The sequence below is a fragment of the Oryctolagus cuniculus genome, chromosome 11 (genome assembly GCF_964237555.1).
Source record: "Oryctolagus cuniculus chromosome 11, mOryCun1.1, whole genome shotgun sequence".
NCBI classification, from domain to species: domain Eukaryota; kingdom Metazoa; phylum Chordata; class Mammalia; order Lagomorpha; family Leporidae; genus Oryctolagus; species Oryctolagus cuniculus.
Genome location: NC_091442.1, coordinates 21,291,538 through 21,311,673, shown reverse-complemented (window position 1 = coordinate 21,311,673; position 20,136 = coordinate 21,291,538). Strand labels below are relative to the sequence as shown.

The 20,136-nt window shown below is 53.2% G+C and overlaps 1 protein-coding gene across 2 annotated transcripts in view; it reads left to right on the top strand.

Annotated features, from left to right (window-relative positions):
* The window catches only part of RPN2 (ribophorin II), a 57,184-nt gene extending 39,306 nt beyond the window's left edge, over positions 1 to 17,878 (top strand). Inside the window, exons 11-18 of one of the 2 annotated variants that reach the window (XM_008256019.4) lie at positions 1,256 to 1,370; positions 5,937 to 6,131; positions 7,297 to 7,383; positions 9,191 to 9,286; positions 11,735 to 11,810; positions 13,630 to 13,759; positions 15,042 to 15,089; positions 17,557 to 17,878. In XM_008256019.4, coding sequence (XP_008254241.1) covers positions 1,256 to 1,370; positions 5,937 to 6,131; positions 7,297 to 7,383; positions 9,191 to 9,286; positions 11,735 to 11,810; positions 13,630 to 13,759; positions 15,042 to 15,089; positions 17,557 to 17,569 — 760 coding nt within the window. In that variant the 3' untranslated portion in view covers positions 17,570 to 17,878. The remainder of the gene's footprint in view (positions 1 to 1,255; positions 1,371 to 5,936; positions 6,132 to 7,296; positions 7,384 to 9,190; positions 9,287 to 11,734; positions 11,811 to 13,629; positions 13,760 to 15,041; positions 15,090 to 17,556) is intronic. The other variant, XM_008256021.4, reaches the window with a different exon arrangement.
* The last annotated feature ends 2,258 nt before the right edge of the window (positions 17,879 to 20,136 follow it).

The following is a 20,136-nucleotide window of genomic DNA, read 5'->3' as shown; positions in this document are numbered from 1 at the left end:
AAAGTGAGAGAGAGACAGAGAGAAAGGTCTTCCTTTTTGCCGTTGGTTCACCCCGCAATGGCCGCTGCGGCCAGCGTGCTACAGCCAGCGCACCGCACCGATCTGAAGCCAGGAGCCAGGTGCTTCTTCCTGGTCTCCCATGCAGGTGCAGGGCCCAAGGACTTGGGTCATCCTCCACTGCACTCCTGGGCCACAGCAGAGAGCTGGATAGGAAGAGGAGCGACCAGGACTAGAACCCGGTGCCCCGACTGGGACTAGAACCCGGTGTGCCAGAGGCGGAGGATTAGCCTATTGAGCCGTGGTGCCGGCCTACCATTTGGGTTTTTAAACCCTTGGTCACCTCACTGTAAAACCCAGGGGTTGGCTCTGAAAAGAACAGGTTTCCTCAGTAAGTCTGCATTTTGATGAAATAAGTTTTTAAGTTTTTTTATTTAGAATTTTTTGTTTATATAAAGTGAACAGATTTCATGTATTTCATATATACAGATTTAGCAGCATAGTGGAACTTCCTACCTTCCCACTCCTTCCTTCCTTATTTTTTCTTTAAATTTTTATAATGACATACTTTCAATTTATTTTATAATCACAAGCCTAACTCTCTACCAAATAAAGAATTCCACAGGTAGTAAGTAGAAAAGCCACGGTTCCTCCAGAATATAGACAAGAGTTGTGGACAGAATCAGATCTCAGGGTCAGTGTTGCTCATTCCATTACATGTTTCTGTGCTCTGAATATTAATTACCACGAATCAGGAAAACGTATGAGAAAATGACTTTTTAAAACTCAATGTCTGGGTAGAAAAGTGAATTGAAATAGTGTCCAACGAAAAATAGAGCTTAAAAAATAAGAAAAGCCCAAATACCCTCCATCTCCTCCTCCCCTATTGGCGGCCTCACTTCGAGTGCAGCTGGCACTGAGCCTGTGGCTGTCTCTCCCACGTGCCACTGGGTGCCTCTCAGTCCTCCAGGGGACCTGCAGAGCTGCACGAGAGCGCCACCTGTGGCTGTGGTGGAACTGAGGCCTGAGATCCTGAAGAGGAAGCCTGTGGATACAAGTGTCTGCAGGACGCAGCTTTCTCCCAGACCCTGGTGAACGTTTACTCTTGGTCCTGGCTTTGTTGATCCAAAATGTCCTCTGGCCACAGACAGAAGTGTCAGGGCCGCCGGGGGCAAGTGCGACAGTGAAGGGGAAGGTGTCTGCTTCACCTGTGCTCCGATTCAGGGCCTCTCTGAAGAGTGTCTGACGTGTCTTTCAGGGTGACCTACCCAGCCAAGGCCAAGGGTACCTTCATCGCGGACAGCCACCAGAACTTCGCCTTGTTCTTCCAGCTGGTGGACGTGAACACTGGCGCCGAGCTCACCCCACACCAGGTCAGGAAGAAGCCCAGATACGTGAATGTATAGCAGAGTTAACTCTGGTCCATAACCCGGGCAGGAGACCGCTCCCCATTCCTGCTTTCCCTTCTCGGCTCTGAACCCTAACAGTCCATTGTCAGGGTCTCCTGTGTGGCGCTGGACCCGCTGTGAACTGTTGTCCCCCTTTACCCGCACACGCTTCTTTCTAAAAGGTTAACTGGCGTTGAGAAGCCGTGTTCAAAGCAGATTAGCCCTTAATCCAGGCTTCTTTCTGTTTTTAAAAGAGTATATTGACATGGTCTTGAAAGGAAAACGTAGGCAGAGAACCCAGGGCATCGTTCTGTTTGTGGGACCCGGAAGAATGGCCCTGCTTTTCTTTGAAGACATGAGGTGAAGAGGTCGGCTGGGGGCCAGTGGTGCAGGGCACTGAGTTTACATTTTTTGTTTTTTTAATTTTCATTTATTTATTTGCAGGGCAGAGAGAGAGGGAAGGACTGAGATGGGAAGTTCCCATCTTCTGGTTCATTCCCCAAACATCTTGCAACGGCTACAACTAGGTGTGGCTATAGCCAGGAACTGGGAGCTCAGGCCATGTCTCCCGCATAGGTGGCAGAAGCCCAGTCCTTTGAGCCATCTCCTGTTGTGTCCCAGAATCTGAATTGGTAGAAAGCCAGAATCAGGAGCCAGAGCACGGAACCCAGGTGCTCCACTGTGGGATGCTTCCTTTTTTTTTTTTTTTTTGACAGGCAGAGTGGACAGTGAGAGAGAGAGACAGAGAGAAAGGTCTTCCTTTTGCCGTTGGTTCGCCCTCCAATGGCCGCTGCGACCAGCGCACCGTGCTGATCTGAAGCCAGGAGCCAGGTGCTTCTCCTGGTCTCCCATGCGGGTGCAGGGCCCCAAGGACTTGGGCCATCCTCCACTGCACTCCCGGGCCACAGCAGAGAGCTGGCCTGGAAGAGGGGCAACCGGGACAGAATCCGGCACCCCGACTGGGACTAGAACCTGGGGTGCCGGCACTGCAGGTGGAGGATTAGCCTAGTGAGCTCATCGCCAGCCTGAGATGCATCCTAATAGGCACCTTAACCACAAGGCTAAATGGTCAGCTCTGAATGGCCTCCCCCCACACTTTTTTTTTTTTTGTAAGATTAATTTTCAAGGCAGAGCTACAGAGAGAGAGAATCTTCCATCCACTGGTTAATTCCCACAGTGGCTGCAATGGCCAAGGCTGGGCCAGGCCAAAGCCAGGAGCTTCTTCTGGGTCTCCCATGTAGGTGGCAGGGGCCCAAGCACGTGGACCATCTTTGGCTGCTTTTCCCAGGCACATTAGCAAAGAGCTGGATCATAAGTGGAGCAGCTGGGACTTGAACCAGTGCCCACATGGGATGTCGGCATTGCAGACAGAGGCTTTACCCACTGTGCCACAATGCCATTCCTCAGAATGGCCCTTTTTAACTTGGCCTACTTTGATTTTGAAAGAACTAGGCTTGTTTTTCTTTTCTATATAAAAAAAAGTGAAAATTATACTTTAGAAGTATTGTCAAACCCTTCCTTTCAGGCAGCCACCCCCTCCCCTTCTGCCTGCCCACTTAATTCTGTCAGCATCCCCCTTGGTGAGAAGAACTCGTGCCACAGTGCCACGTGTGTGGTTAAGTGTTCTGTAAAGGAAAAGCCAGATAAATACTTTGAATACTGAAAAACAAGAAGGAATGTGGAGCCTCGTGGGCTTGGCAAGAACCAACAGGCTTGTGCCTGTGCCAGGAGGCAGCCTCAGAACAGAGCCTGAGGTGACTAGGGTTGGCGGGAGGCTGCGTGCTGTGTGCCCAGAACACCTGCCTGCGGGGCCGCAGTCTCAGCAGCTCTCTGCACGTCTCTCCTCTCCCCACCCAGAGCTGACTGTGAGCACTCCTGCTCCTCCCCCGATGATGTCTGCTGGCCGACACAGAAAAACTGCGAGCCCAGATGGGTAGGATTAGGGCTAGGGCAGGGAGTGTTGGTGAGGAAATGTTGTTTGAACTCATTACTTGTCTCTTCCAAGGTTCTGTTTTGGAAGCCATGGCTTAAAGACCTCCTAGGTAGAGCAGGCCTTTTACAAATGAGCTTGGCAGTGGCCTGCACTTGACTGTGATAGGAAGGAGTTGAGGCATCCAGGCTCGTAATTCCCCTTCCTGGCCAAGACTGACTACTGTAGCTGGATGCCTTGCATCTCTAGCCCCTTTCCCTAAATATGTGGATGATTCCTCTTTGTTGTCCAGAGGTGGGGTAACCAACAAGATTTATGTGTGTTCTGTAGATCCAGGGCTAGCTGTGTGACCATGGCAACTCAGTTAATGTTCATGCCTTCTGCTCTGTAAATTTGAACCAAATTATTTGAGTTTTTTATTTGGAAAACAAACTTGAAGGGAAAGCTTTGCATGATAAGACCAGTGTCATCATATCAACAATATTAGCTACCAATGTTTGACAAGGCAGTATGAAGTTATTTCAAAAAGTTCATGGAAATACATCTTTTTTTTTTTTTTTTCCTGACAGGCAGAGTTAGACAATGAGAGAGAGAGAGAGAGACAGAGAGAAAGGTCTTCCTTTTTTCGTTGGTTCACCCCACAATGGCCACTACGGCTGGCGCTGTGCCGATCTGAAGCCAGGAGCCAGGTTCTTCGTCCTGGTCTCCCATGCGGGTGCAGGGCCCAAGGACTTGGGCCATCCTCCGCTGCACTCCTGGGCCACAGCAGAGAGCTGGACTGGAAGAGGAGCAACCGGGACAGAATCTGGCACCCCAACTGGGACTAGAACCTGGGATGCCAGTGCTGCAGGCAGAGGATTAGCCTATTGAGCCGCAGTGCCGGCCCTGGAAATACATCTTATAAAAAAACTAAGCGTGGACTTCAAAAAAGTTTTTACACAAAAATAAACTGTATCTTCTAATTCCTTTTCTTCTACAAACTTTTTTTAAAATTAAATTTAAAAATCTAATTTAATTTTGACAGGCAGAGTTAGACAGTGAGAGAGAGAGAGAGACAGAAAGGTCTTCCTTCCCTTGGTTCACCCCCTAAATGGCTGCTATGGCTGCACGCTTTGCCGATCCGAAGCCAGGAGCCAGGTGCTTCCTCCTGGTCTCCCATGCAGGTGCAGGGCCCAAGCACATGGGCCATCCTTCACTGCACTCCTGGGCCACAGCAGAGAGCTGGACTGGAAGAGGAGCAACCGGAACAGAATCTGCCCCAACTGGGATTAGAACCCGGTGTGCCGGTGCCACAGGCGGAGGATTAGCTTAGTGAGCCATGGTGCTGGCCAAAAATCTAATTTATTTGAAAGGCAGAGAGTCAGACTGAGATCTCCCCCTTGCCAGTTTACTCCCCAAATGCCCACAACAGCTGGGGCTGGGCCATTCCAAAGCTGGGTACCTGGAACTCAGTTTGAGTCTCCTACATGCGTGACAGGGGCAAGAGTACTTGAGCCTTCTGGTGTGTGCATTAGCAGAAAGCTGGAATTGGCAGGGAACTGGGACTTAAACCCAGGTACTCCAATAAGGGTTCAGTAAGGAATATGGTTGTTCAAGTGACATCGTAACCACTGCACTAAATGCGTGCTACCCACTTTGAAAAATTTTTATGTATTTGTTCAGAAAGAGATAGAAAGCCACCATCTGTTGGTTCACTCCCCAGATGTCTGCAGTAGGCGAGCTTGCCAGGCTAAGGCTGGGAGACAGGAACTTAATCCAGGTCTCCCACATGGGTGGCAAAAACCCAATTACTTGAGCCATCACCGCTGCCCCTGAGGTGAGGGTTCCCGTTAGCAGAAGTTGGCATCAGAAGCTGGAGTGCAGGGGTTGAACCCTGGCGTCTGATGTGGGACATGGGCGTCCTAACTTCTAATCCAGATGACTGCTGCTTTCTGTGAACCTCCTGAGGCACCCTTCAATGTAGCAGCCCTGCACTGACGGCTTCCTTCACTACAAACTTCACAGAGGCACCACACGTCTACGTTTATCTTTCTGCCTTAAAGGTGGGAGGAAGCAAGGTGCAAGGAGTTTAAGTAACCTGCTCTGCTGATAAGCAGTGGCCTGGGTCTTTCTGTGTCCAGAGCCCACGCCCGCTGCATTCCACTGGGCCACTCTGCTCAATGACAGTCCTGCCTTGCCATCAATACCCAGGCCTCTGCTACGGAATCTTTAGCTGGAGGCACTTGGAAATTGAAAATGGGCCTCTTACAGCTCCGCCTCATCTCCCTCCCTCTCCCCCTCTGGTGAAGAAGTTAATTGGGCAGCAACGTGGCTAAAAGGCAGCAGGAAGAAGAAATTGCAGCAATAGCAAAGGCTTAAATCACCCACAAACTGGGTGCACAGCCGCCAGCAGCTGTGCATGGCCAGACCTCTCGGTCACACTTCTTGCCTCATTCCAGCAGAGTTCTCTCCTAGCTAGAAGCCAGAGTGGGCTGCCCACACCGTGCACTCTGGCCAGGCCTCGCCCGTCCCAGGGCTCTGTGGGTGACCAAGGAGCTCACGGTGTGCTGTCTTGTGGATCCCATGTAGGGCCCACTGGGCATTTGAAATGATCAAATGCAAGGTTGTATTGTTCCCTCTAGACTTTCGTCCGACTCCATAACCAGAAGACGGGCCAAGAAGTGGTGTTTGTGGCTGAGCCAGACAGCAAGAACGTGTACAGATTTGAACTGGACACCTCTGAAAGAAAGATTGAATTTGACTCTGCCTCTGGCACCTACACTCTCTACTTGATCATCGGAGATGCCACTCTGAAGAACCCGATCCTCTGGAATGTGGTATGTGTCTCAGTGCCCTGCCCTGGCCAGACGCACTCCCCCAGGGGCAGAGCCTCTTCACCTTGGCCGGTCAGTGAGCCCTCCAGGTGAGGCGCTGTCTCCAGAAATACTCCCAGGGTCATGCACTTGACGTGGCATGTGGTAGGTGCTTAATAAATATCGACTGAGTGAATGAGTGAATGAGACAGATTTGCCCTTGTGTGAATTTCTACAGGTATTATCCTGGAATGAGCTGCTTCTGCTATAGCAGGCGCTGTGGGTTCCATCAACATACAAGATCAGGTTCTGGCCTTGCAGATATGGGCTAGCTTAATGGGGGCAATAGGGTTTGAATTCTGATAACAGTTCAGGGTGATATCAGTGAATTACAGAATACAAGTAACATGGTACCCAGTATGGGCAGCATGTCAGGGTTTGTTTGCATCCTGCTCTTTGCTTCCTGATGTACTTCTGATTGGTGTGACGAGAAGAAATGTACTGAAAACCACAGCCTTTGAGCAAGGGGTGGGCAGGTGGCAAGGACTCTGAGCTCAGCGTCTGAGGGCTTGGAGTGATGGTGGGGGGATGGCCCTAGAGAAGCTCACTGCTCTCAGGGAGACAGGTGAGTGGTGCTCCTTAGCAGAGCCCCTGAACCCGTCAGAGCAGGAGATGAGCTTGGTAAGCCAGGTTGCAGGTTTCGCATGGCCGTTGGCTCCTGTGCAAAACAAAGGGGCAGCCAACCACCTTCTCTTGCTGTGTTCAAGGCTCATTTTCTTATCCTGGACTTAGGGCTACTTTTATGTACAAGAGTGCACTTTCATCTTGCTTTTTCTTGTCTTTTTTCATGATGTGCCTAAATCGCACTTCCTGGGGACACGCAGCAGTTTCTGATTGCCGCTGTAACAGCCCATGCACCAGCTGGGGCCTTTGTATTAAGCAGCTCTATGGGGCTTTCTTTGCCATACTGGTTAGCAAATTTGAGCTCTGGCTCTAAAAAGCCTTCTCAACAAGTACACGTGGTTGTCTTGAAGTTTTTACTGCCTCATTTTATCTGCTAATGGATCAAAAGTGATTGGACTGCTTGGTGGTTTTTCAGTTATGGTTCTGGGTGTGAGGCTGTCACCCTGCTGAGCACTCTGCACCCATTGCGTGCCTGTGCCTTAAAGACTGCCCTTCTGTTTTTTAGGCTGATGTGGTCATCAAGTTCCCTGAGGAGGAAGCTCCATGGACTGTTCTGTCCCACAACCTTTTCACCCCAAAACAGGAAATCCAGGTACATCCCAAAGTGCTTAGCAAATGGGTACAGCGAGAGAGGACAGCACACACTGGCCTGCAGCTCTGGTCCTGTAGCCTGCTCAGCTTGACCTCACACTGGGAACATGAGGGCGGGAACAGTCCCATCCAGTAGCTGAAGAGAGGTTCAGAGGGCCCAGCTCCCAGAAAGCAGCGGTGGAGGTGAACTCAGAGCCCACAGATGCTCTGCCTGCCAGGCGTGACAGCTGCGTGCACGGGGCGCTTAGCCTTCAGCCCCACTGCTCCTCCCTGGATTCAGGCTGGTGGGCCAGCAGGTGGGAAGACTCAACTCGGAGAACAAAGTGAGTCCTTCATCTTTCTGGGGTTCGCCTTCCCTGAACACAAAAGCCAGGCCTGCCCACCCCAGCCCACAGGACCTTGTGAAGGTATATGTCAATACCAAAAGGCAAGACAGGCTTTGGAGCATCTCCAAAACCTTTTGTAAAATAAACAACCTCATTGTTCAACAACATGAGTACTGGCTAAGGAAAGATGGTCCACTCGCTCAGCAGTGTCTTGTGGTCATGAGAAATGGCGCATTTCTGTGGGTACATGGAAACGCACGTGTGGGTCAATGTCAAAGTGCTACAGCGGACCACTTCCGCTTATTCAGTAGGGAAAGAACAAAGGCCCAGAGCGGAGAGTAGTGGGATTCTTCTGGAAATTCCTCCTCTTGTGGATGTAGCATTGCTTAAGGGTATCAGATGCAGTTAAGGAGCCGGGCACATGACTGTGACTGTGCAGGGTGCTGACTGCTGTGTGAGAAGACGAGGTGGCAGCGGCTGCTCCCGTCACTGTCAGAAATCCCTGACGGGCAGCCGGGAGTCGTGGTAGGCGCTGAGGAAGAGGAAGCCTTAGTGGGGCCGCCTGATGGTGGAGCTGAGTTGCTGGGCATGGGCAGGTAGAAAGTCAGCCTCAAGCTTACCACAGAAGAAATGTTTTGAAAATTTGTGCAAGTGTGTTCCAGCTTACAGAGCATCGTCAGATGCCCTCTGCATTCGGTCCTTAAGGCAGCATCTTTACAGCCTAGGAGGTGCTCCTAGCCCTCCACACCCCTAGTCTCCCAGCTGGAAACCAAAGTCAAGAGGGTTCGAGTGACTTGCCCCTGGTCCCACAGCTTGGCCCAAACAGAAGCCTCTGTGGAGGGGAGCTTCCTGATGAGAATTCACTCGGGAGATAAAAAAGAAATGAATGTCGGAGCAGTGTTCTCCCGGATTTCTGGTTTAATTCTAGAACCTGGGCAGAGCAGACAGGTGAAAGTTATCTGGAGCTTCCTAGAGTTGGGGGGAAGGGAGAAGTGAGTTATGGTTGGAACCACGTTGGGTGAGGCTCTGTTGGGCTTTAGAATGGGATGCAGTCATCACTGGTAACTCACTGGAGTGGGTCAGATGGGGGACACTCCCACCCTAGGAGCCCGGAAGCTTTGTGAAACCCAGGGTCCTGCTGTGTGTGTGTTGTCACCCAGGCCATCCACAGAGCCTGGCACCCTCGCTGACTCTAGCCCTGTGCCACTCCAGGGGATGCCTTCTCCAGCCTTGGAATAGCAGTGAATCTTCAAGGGGAAAAATGGGTTTGCCAGGTGGGAGGGTTTGTCCTTTGGAGGGAGGCCTCTGGGAGCAGCAGCCACCTTGGCAAGAGGCCGAGTGACCACCCCTGTAAGGAGCTTTCAGCCTCTGGGAGGTGTGTCCTCCTCATGACCGTCCCTGAGGTTTGGGTCCCTGGCACGCCCTGCAGCGCCTGCTGGGGAGGGCGCGTTCTCGAGTCTCAGCATCGTCCTCTCTTGGCAGCACCTGTTCCGTGAGCCGGAGAAGAGGCCGCCCACCGTGGTGTCCAACACGTTCACAGCCCTGATCCTCTCGCCCTTGCTGCTGCTCTTTGCCCTGGTGAGTCGCAGTAATTAGCATGGGCGGAGTGTGCCTGGCGCCAGACTCGGCAGATGCAGGCCTTCCAGTGGAGGCTTTGTACTCTGCCCTCAGCACACCCAGAGGGCCCCAGCAGCTGTGACCTAAAATAACCAAATCCCCCACTCTGAGGCAGCTCCATTAGCAAAAAGGGCATGAGAAAGGGGCACGGGTGTATGGCCTGCGGTGCCCTGAGGCGTGTTCAGATGAGGTCAAGTGTGAACCCAGCAGCCTCGAGCTGGCAGCCGTGCAGAGTGTGGCACAGAGGCTGTGCGTGCCTGTGCTGGTGGGAGCATGCACACGGAGGCAGCCTCGCGTCCTCCTGGAAGCAAGTGTCGACTGCATCGCAGTGCAGCCACGCGGTGGAATACCATGCTGCTTGTTAGAAGGGGGCTGACGTTTGGTCTAGAGGCGGACTCCTCTACGTCGTCCATGCCAGAGCCTGTGCGCTTGAGTCCCGACTACTCCTAATCCCAGCTTCCTGCTGGTGCACACCTTGCAGGGCGGCAGAGATACCTCAAGGGTTTGAGTCTCTGCCCGTCCCAGTCCAGGCTTTGGCCTGGCCCAGCCCCGGACTGTTGAGGGGCACTTGGTGTGAACCAGGGGGTAAGAAATTCTCTCTCTCTCTTTCTCTCTCTCTCTCTCTCTCTGTCTCAAATAAATAAACAAGTCAGTACTTTTATGGATATTTGTATGCTCTCACGACAAGATTGCCAAGGTATATTACTGCATGAAGAAGGCAAGGGTAGCACTTTGTTTAGTGTGATCCACTCTGCATAAAAAATTTGAAAATACATATTAGTGTTGATCACCACCAAGGAGACTATAGAAGGAGATTTTTACCTTTTATACTTTACTGTTTAAAAATTGTTTAACCGGCCGGCGCCGCGGCTCACTAGGCTAATCCTCCGCCTAGCGGCGCCGGCACACCGGGTTCTAGTCCCGGTTGGGGCACCGGATTCTGTCCCGGTTGCCCCTCTTCCAGGCCAGCTCTCTGCTGTGGCCAGGGAAGGCAGTGGAGGATGGCCCAAGAGCTTGGCCCCTGCACCCCATGGGAGACCAGGAAAAGCACCTGGCTCCTGCCTTCGGATCAGCGCGGTGCGCCTGCCGCAGCGCGCCAGCCGTGGCGGCCATTGGAGGGTGAACCAACGGCAAAAGGAAGACCTTTCTCTCTGTCTCTCTCACTGTCCACTCTGCCGGTCAAAAAACAAAACAAAACAAAAAAAACATTGTTTAACCAATTGTTTCTCTATTTTAATATTTATTAATTTGAAAGCCATTGTTAGAGAGCGAGGGAGAGATAGACAAAGAGATCTTCAATCTGCTGGTTCACTCCCCAGATGGTCTCAAAAGCCAGGAGCTTCATCCGGGTCTCCCACATAGGTGCAAGTGCCCAAAGACTTGGGCCATCTTCTCCTGCTTTCCCGGGCGCATTAGCAGAGAGCTGGATCGGACTCAAAGTAGAGCAGTCGGGACTCAAATCGGCGCCCATATGGGATGTTGGCACTGCAGCACTGGGCCCCCTCTTTTACAGTTATAAACATAGATGTGTATCCTCAAAGTTTGGATAATTTTTTAAGTTTTTATTTATTTATCTTCATTTTATTTGAAAGGCAAGTAGACGAAGAGAGATTTTCCATCTGCTGTTTCACTCGCCTGTGCCCTCAACATCAGGGACCCAGAACTCAATCCAGATCTCCCAGTGGGTGTAAGAGACCTAAGAATCTGAGCCATTGTCTCATTAGCAGGAAGCAGGGTCAGAAACAGTAACCGAGACTCAAACCAAGCACTTGGATCTGGGATGCAGGGGTCCCACACGATGACTTAACCCCTGTGCCCAGAGTTCAGAGAATTTTGGGGAACCACTCCTTAGCTTTTGCTTTCAGGTCATTGCCATTTTTCTGAATTAATCACTTGTTAGAATCCCTGGTTACTCCAAATCTAGAAGGCATGTCAGAAGCTTTCAGAATCAGACCTAGGTTACAGGTGCCTGTTCTCATACCAGAGTGATCAGAATTTCACAAGGGAAGGCACGCATCCCAGCAGCTGCCGGCGGGTTTCCCTCCCAATTCCTCGAGACTCAGTGGCATTGTCAGTTACTTTGGCAACAACGCAGTTTCTGCCCTGGGGGCTTCCTGGTTCCACATGTAGTAAAAAAACGTGGTTTGCCATATTAAAAATGACGTTCCTGTCTGGGTCAGCCGGCAGGCACATTTGAGAGCAGGTGCTGAGAAGTGCCTTTTTATAGCAGAGGGGAGCAGTTTTTCTGAGGGCTTATAGTAGGGTGGCTATGGCTAGGAGAAGTCCCAGCCCTCCAGTGGGCATACCCGTTTGAGCCTGGGCCGTTCATTGGATTAGCATTGGCATGGCGCATGTTGCCTCCATTTCAAGTTCTGATGTCTTTTTAATTCATTTCTTCCCATCGTTCAGTGGATTCGGATTGGTGCCAACATCTCCAACTTCACCTTTGCTCCTAGCACGATTATCTTTCACCTGGGACATGCTGGTAAGTGCCCCTGGCTGCTGACGCCATCCAGCCTCCTCTGACACTTAGCCTGCCCACGCGGAACCACAGCCTATTAACTATAATGACTTAATAGCATAACATTTTCCTCTTCCTGCTGGCCTCTTCAGCCAGTTAATAGGATGATAAGCCTGTAGGGCCCATCAACTTAGAACAGCCGTCATTATCCTGGGGGCGGCGTCCTAGACTGCTGTGTATAGCCTCGCTCATTTCCAGAGATCACGCATATAGCACACTTGTACACTGGGCCATCTTCCCGGGCAAGGCACCTTAGTGCCGTTTCCAGAGGTTGTCCCCCACACTGCGTCGGTGTTCATAGGAGCCGGCCGTTGGCTCTTTCTGCCCGGCAAGAGAGGACAGTCCCTTCCACTGTCAGTAAGCAACCTGAACCTGGTGAGACAGAAAGTCCTCAAGCCAGCGTCCCCAAGACCCTGACAGTCGGATCGGAGCACTTCACCAACTACCCTGTGTTGTGGCGGCTTGGCCTCCTTCGGGAGTTGCCCTCCGTGTGTCAGAGTAGACGGAGTCAGAGCAGTCCAGGCCCGGGAGCCCCTGAGGTTCTTGGCGAATGTGTGTGTGTATGTGTTTCTGGGGATAGTCTGTAGCTTGGGTCAGATGATCACAGTGGTCCCTGATCTCGAAACTGGCCCCGAGCCCCCACTGCAGTTCATCTGTCATCCCTGGGCAGGATTGGCAGGCTGACCTTGCTCTGCAGTGCAGTTGCTGGATTTGAATGGTAGCCCTTCTGGGTCAGAGCAGGAACAGAGCCTGAATATAAATTTGTGTCGTGTGGGCTTGACTCTGTCACAGCCCTGGTCGGGTAACTGAAGCAGGAATTGTGTTCCTGTTTGACAGCTGAGAGAATTTGGACTCAGAAATTAAGCAGCCAGAAAGGGCAGAAGCTGAACCAGAACTCGAGACTCTGGGTGCCTAGCTCTGAGCCCTTTTCTTTTCTTTTTCCTTTTTTTTTTTTTTTTTTTGATAGGCAGAGTGGACAGAGAGAGAAAGGTCTTCCTTTTCCGTTGGTTCACCCAACAATGGCTGCTGTGGCTGGCGCGCTGCGCTGATCCAAAGCCAGGAGCCAGGTGCTTCCTCCTGGTCTCCCATGTGGGTGCAGGGCCCAAGCACTTGGGCCATCCTCCACTGCTTTCCCAGGCCACAGCAGAGAGCTGGCCTGGAAGAGGGGCAACCGGGACAGAATCCGGCGCCCTGACCAGGACTAGAACCCGGGGTGCTGGTGCCGCAGGTGGAGGATTAGCCTAGTGAGCCACGGCGCCGGCCTCTGAGCCCTTTTCACTTCCTCCCAGTTCTTGCCCCTTCCTAGTGGCAATTTATCCTTAACGCGTTTTTAATGAAAAGGCACCTCTGATGTGTAGTAGCCCGCATGCTTTCATGAAGGACGGTTGAGGCAGAGAAGGCAGCTGAACACAGCTTAACACTAGGATGTCAGATTTGAGTCTCAAAAGTCGAATGCATCCCAAATATAACACTGAAGCTGTAAACAAAGGAAAAACAAACTCTGCAGTCAAGAAGCAGAGACCTAGCTGTGAGTGGGAACATGGAATGAGATCAAGTAGCTGCAGTCTGACTCTCGCCTCTGGGTTTCTCTGTCGCAGAAGCTGAGAAGCAAGTATGTTGGGTTATTTGCTTTGAGGCATCAGATTAAAGGAATACGAGGGGCCGGCGCTGGTCTAGAAATAAAGGCTTTCGCGTTTCCAGCAGTTGCTGCTTGTCAGTCTCCGCCGCCCCAGGGCTCGTCCCCGTTTCCTCTAACTGGATACCATGATACCTCTTCTTGTAGCTATGCTGGGACTCATGTATGTCTACTGGACTCAGCTCAACATGTTTCAGACCCTGAAATACCTGGCCATCTTGGGCAGCGTGACGTTCCTGGCTGGCAATCGGATGCTGGCCCAGCAGGCAGTCAAGAGGTAAGGCTGGGGCTGGGCTGGGGCCCCAGACTGGGATTTAGAATAACTGTGTCCACACTGCCCAGCTCTTTAAACAAGGGTGTGTGACAAAATGATTTGTGTGCTTAAGGGCATCCTGACACAGAGACCACAAGACAGAGTCGGGAATGGGCCTTAATGATAAAACTGTAGTGATACTGTGTGTCCCTACACCTTGGAATGAAAGGAAAGTCGTGGCTCAATGCAGATTGAAATGGCCTAGAATAAGTGGTGCAAGTGGTTCATTTGCTGGCCCTGTGAAAGTTCTCGCTGTCAGGAGAACCCTGCTCCCTCCTGTGCAGGCCCCCCCCCCCCCCCCCGCACCGAGCTCTTCTTCCTAGGCCAGGCGCGCAGCTGTCTTGCAGAGGCTCCGGCTCAGAGCACCCTGCCCCAGGCCAGCAACCTGAGAGGCCTTCAGATGGCCAGGCCTGCAGGGGTGGCAGCTCCCTGGCAGCTTGCCTTTGGAAACAACATTGAAGGCAGATGTAAATGTCACATAGGTGCTTCTCATTGATTTGACTTTATTAGAACTGGGGTGATGTCAGCCACGCAAAGGCCAAGAAGAAAAGGTCAGAGTTGCTTTCACCTTTGAAGGGCTCGTTTTCAGACAGGCCGTGCTTCCTCCATGCCGGGAGGTGTAGCTGAGTGGCAGGCTCTTGGCCGCTCACAGCAGGAGGTGGCTTTGTCAGGGAGCCCAGGACTGGGCGGGCGAAGCTCGCAGCTCCCCTCCAGCTGAGTCCATGGTGAGCCTTCTGAGGGCCTCGCCCTGGAGGGCTGGCCCCAGCGTGCTCCTGGGCTTCCTGTGTCATACAGGCCCCACCGGGGCCTCCCTTGGCACTGGCACCGGCAGTGGCAGTTGGTTCCGGTTCCTGCCCCTCGCAGCCCTTCCTTGGCGGCTGTGCATTGCCTCTGGGAACTCGGCTGCTTTTGCAGAGCAGAGCCTTGTTCCCTTGCAGCAAGCAATGCTGTGTTCTTCTAGATCCTCTTTTCTGCAAGTTGCTCACCTAAGATGAAGACAGTCAAGGACAGAGTGGAGGAGAAGCCGTCTGATTTAGCTCCTGCCTAGCAGGGCCTCCTAAGCTAGAATGGTCAAGCTGGGTGCGCTTTCTGGGAAGACAGAAAGGGTCTGTGCCTGCCTACATATGGCTGTCCTGGAACCAGCTGTGCCTTGCGGGCCCCGTGCCCCCACAGAAGCCCTGTCCTTTCTCAGCTTACTCCCCCTCACTGTCCTTTCTTGATTCTCAACCCGTCTTTCCTTTGGCAGGATCGCTGCAGAGCAGAGCAGTAGATTGGCAAAATATAGGACACTACGGTAAAGATGAAGGGCGAATGCGTCCCAGCACAGGGCCCCATCCCATCCTGTCCGCCTCATGCATGTCTGTTGCTCTCTGTGTTCAGTCCACTTCCTCCCCAGCCCTCCCTGAGCCACATCTGAACTCTGAGGCTGTTTTCCAGCTTGCCGGCTGAGGCTGTGACTGGAGCAGGACGGAAGCTTCCTGCATGAGCCCAGCCCATGGGGCAACTGTGCCTGGGGAGCCACGTGTGCTGGGCTTTGACCGTGTAAGACTCCATCCTCCCAGCGTCCCGTGGGGCACACACAGCCAGAGGCCTCTCTCCTCTGTGTATGGGAGAGTGGAGTTGAGGGTGGTAAGACAAGTCCAACTGGGACTTCTTCAAAGGGGACCCCATTCAGACCATTTCAGCCCATTCAGTGATGGGCCCACGGCAAATCCTGGCACACCTGTCACTGTCTCCAGGCCTTTCTGTAACAGGGACCGCGGTTGGGCCCAACAGTGAAGGTTGGTGAGGCTCTGAGTGACGAAGAACTGATCGCCGCCGATCAAAGGCCGTCTCAGAATCCACTTCCTCGCCTCGGGTGCGGCCCGGGCTGCTCCCGCTGTGGGCGAGCTCTCGCTCACTCTCGCCAGGTGTTCATCCCAGGGTGGAGGTGAAAGAGGAAGTGGGGAGCGGGTCTGGCTCACAGCCCGTCTGCTCCTCTGGCCTAGGGGTCAGCACGAGCTTCCGGGAAGGATGCAGAGAGTTTGTTGGCCCTGCAGGCGTGGTGGCCTCTGCCACAGGTCCTCCACTCGACCACTGTCCTGCAAAGGCAGAGGAGACCAGGTCCAAACGTGCATGTGCCTGTGTGCCAGGGACGCTCTTTACCAAAAGCAGTGCAAGGCTGAGGCTGGGCTGCAGGGCCCAGTTTGCTGGCCCTGCCCTAAGCTTGAATTTCCGAGGCGTGCTCTCCTGTATCCCTTTGCCTTGCAAGTGGCTTTCCCTGCCAGAGCAGCGGATTCTTCAGATTTGTCATCCTCTGGAAACGGGAGAGCAGCCGAAGCGAGGATTTGCAGCCTTTTCGCTGCAGTGTGAGCGGAAGCTGGGTCGTCTGTCCTCAGCGTTGGCTTTGGTTTGGTTTTCTCGGGTTTGACTGAGGCGTAGTTTCTGGGCAGTAAAACACCCTTCTCGGCATGTCATTCTGTGAACCTTGGAAAGCTGCGGTCGCCGTGTGGCCTGCAGGGTGCCGACGCTCCCCCTTTGCAACTGGTCCTCTCTGCCCAGCCCATACCCATTCACTTTCGTCCTAAATTATGGCTGCTCTGTCTGAGATTTGCTTTCGGAACTAGCCCTCTCTGCTAAATGTTTGAAACAGCCAAGGACTGATTGTTTTTTCCCGGATGTTTAGGGAGTACAGCCTATACCACCAAACCCTAGTGAGAGGCAGTCCCTCGACCTCTGAGACATTTGGGACTTTCTGAGGCTCTTGAGGGATGAGGGTTAGCCCCAGGAGCTGAGAACTGGCGGTCTGAAGACACTGATTGGCGCAGGCCCAGCGTGGGGCCTGACTGCTTAGCACGGAGGGCCGCGGGCCACTCCCGCTCTGCTGTTCTCAGTTCATGCTCGTGCTGTCTCTTCTGCAGGGGAGTTCTGGTACACACATCGGAGTGTACTTAGGGACCACTGCACGTTGGCCAGGAATTAGGGGCACATGCTCCAGCTCTCAGGGGTAGTTCCATGTGAGACCATGCACCTGGGGGCAGGTTTGTTTATTGGTTTGGAGCCTGCCATGGGCACTGTGTCGTCAGCATCCAAGCCCTCGGCATGGGGTCTGTTTGCTGCTGAAGGGTGTGAGTGTGTTGGCCTCCAGCCTCTGCACAGCCTGCCTGGCTCAGTCGCCTGCTGATGTTCCTGCCCAGCCTGGGGCCCAGCCTGGGGCCCAGCGTCCGTCTATGTGATCATTTTCGTTTCTGCGTTTCCCCATCACTGCCTAGGGATGGGCAGATGGGGGGAGAGGAAATAGAGAGGTTATTCTCTGCTCTGGAAATTTCTCTGTGGGCCAAGTCCTGTTTTCAAGAATGACCCATTTCTGGGGTGGGAATGTGGCGCAGGCTGCCGTGCCGCGTGCTGGGATGTCAGCCTCCAGGCCGCGTTGGTGGCCAGATGCGAGTTGGCAGATCTGCCGTCCGGGGGACGGAAGATGAACTTTGTCTAAACTTCCTCTGTTGGTCAAGCTGCGAGAGCCTGTCCGAGGCCTTGCACTGTGAAAGGTGTGCCTGGACTTACCCGTGCTCGCATGTTCACACGCTGCTTCCGGTCCTCATCCAGTGTCCCTCTGGTGTAAGTCGTGACCTGGCTGTGTCCCGTCCTTCTGTGAAATGAGAGGGCGCTGAATCTCCCCTTCGAGCGGGAGCTCACAGTGGGACAGTGCCTCGATCTCTGTGTCGCTCCCAGTGGGGTTTGAAACCTTTAATAATTTTGTGTTTGTCTGCGTTTTCTTTCAGAACAGCGCATTAGTTCCAGAAAAAGGATGGAAATTACAAAAACTGAAGTGAATGTTGAGAAACGGAGTCGAGAGCAATTCACAGTGTGTAAAGAGGAATGCAAACCCTTTATTTAAACAGAGACACGTGGAGACTGTGGTTATACTTGTGCTTGTTGTTTTTCAGTTTTCCCCAGCACAGAGCAGATACCTGTGAGCCCAGATAGTTTCTTTGGCATGACGCCCTAGCAGGATGCTGTGAATATTCCTCACTTCCCAGATGTTGCATTTGAAAGCCGAAATGTGTCATTAACTGTTTTGGAATAAAGAGAACGATAATGGGAGCAGAGGCCTGCTTGCGAGCTTTTCCCCGGATGTGCGGGCAGCGGGATCCTTGGGAGTCGAGCGTGAGGCCCTGGCTGGGACCTGGGTGTTGACACAGTGACCGGGATGTTTCTCCAGTGCTGTGTACTGTGGTCACGCTCGTCCCCTCCTGGCAGCACTGGGGTTGCCTGGAAAAGCCAGCTTCCTTTCTCTCCCTTTCTTGTCCGGCACTGGGCGCCAGCTGCCTGCATAGGAGCTCTGTTGGTGTCTGCTCCTAGCGTCCCTGCTCAGTGTGCCCGATCCCAGCAGCTCATTGGGAAGGAAGGGGCAGAGCTGGGGAGCTCATTTCCCTGGAGCCTCCGTTGCCTGTGCCCGCCCCTGCACGGGCCTGGAAACCAGCCTGGCTGAGGCCTGATGGACAGTGTGCAGTGTGCAGGAGGCATAGTGGAGCTTGAGAACGGAGGTGCAGAGGGTCCTGGCTCCTCATCACTGGCGATCAAGGGCAGCCTGCCAGGACAAGGCACTGGCAAAGCTCAAGGGTACGGAGGCCGGGTCAGGACTGGCCTGCAGACCCCGAGCACAGCAAGCATGTGCCCTGTGCCAGCCTCCCTGTTGTGTCCGGAGCTACGGCAGGGAGCAGGACAGGTGCGGGCCCAGCCCTTCATCCACTCAGAGTCTGGAAGGAAGCACAAGGCAGGAAGGGGGCGGGGACTGCAGATGTTCACAGAGGAAGCAGCTTCAACCTGAAGGGCTTGGGGAAGCTAAGCTGAGACCCAAAGACAAAAAGTGCTTAGGCAGAGCATCAGCGTGTGCAAAGGGCCTGAGGTAAGCATACCAAGGAGAGTGGCCTCGGGTGAGGTGGGAGAAGCCCCGATGAATTCAGCTCCCGTAGGCTGTGGCAGAGGGGCTAGCACTTCTTTGGGGACCGATGGCCAATTGTAAGCCACTTGGGGTTTGTGTTGGGACATAGCGGAGACTGATGCTGTGTGCCAGCCCTGCCCACTGGGTGAAGCCTCCGAGGGACTCGGCTCTGCGGCAAACTGCAGGGGAAGGATGTGGTTGCCATAGCATCTGGGAGCTGGGGGGGGGGGCTGACTGCACCCCCTCTTCTACCACTTGCTGCCCACTGCAGTAGTGCCTGGGCCTGGCTGCCCTCTGGGACCCACGTTGGCCTGTCTTAGAGTCAGGCTGTGTGTCCCCAGGCACCTCTCTTTACCACTCTGGGGATAACACCTCTGGGCTTTCTAGAGTTAGAGGAGGTCACAGCCCCCGATGCCCCCCTTAAGTGCAGACAGCCTACGCCACGCAGTTTGGCACTGCAGCAACCATAATCATTCGTGCAACCCACACCTCAAGTGCCCAAGCGCCCACATCACCACTCTGGCTTCGCTGCATGTGTGTACTCAGTGAGTGAGTGAGAACGTGTAACACTGTTACGGACACAGCCTTGTGGTGCCTGCTCCTGCCCAGCTGTCAGCAAATCCACGTGTGGTGAGGCCAGGCTAAGCCACGAGGTCCAGGAGCTTAGGTCTATTAAATGCATTTTTGTCTTCAGATATTTTCAGCTTACGACAGGTTTACCAGGATATAACCCATAAATCAAGGCATGTCTGTATTGTTAGCATCACTATTTAATGGGTGGTGGTAGCAGGAGCCTGCTAGGCAGTTGGTACCAGGTCCACATTTGCCTGTTAGTTAAGTCACTTGGTCCTCAGCCTGCATTTCTTGGCCTTAAGGTAACACAAGGGCACTGCTCCCCTCCCATTCCTCCCACTTCCCCCACCCCCACCCAGTGCTCTGCTGGGCTGCCTCCCAGCTGTAGGGCCTGAGCCGCCAAGCCCTGCCTTCCTCCAGAAGCCTTTTGTGAACTGGATGTTAATGTGAGCTTAAGAGATCATCGTTAACAGTTGACAGGTCCCCCATTGATTAGAGCTTTCTTTAGGGGAAAAAAATGGTCTCAGGTAGGCCCTGTAAGGCCACCACAAACCCCCCCCATCACCAGAGTAAAGGAAAGGGTTTATTGGGGGAAACGCAGCAGACCAGAGGGAAAAGGAGAGACGGAGAGTGTAAGAGAGAGATCAGGAGATGGAGAGCGAGCGAGCTACCTGTTCAGGAACAGGTCCTTTTAAAACTTTGCCAGGGGGTGGGTAGGGAAGTAGGAGCAGCGAATCTCATCAGGATGGGGGTGGAGCTGACACCTGTGGTTGGGCCATGTGGCCACCTGGCTTCCAGCAATGGCGGCAGGGCTAGAGCCTAGGATGTTGTCAGCGTGTAGATC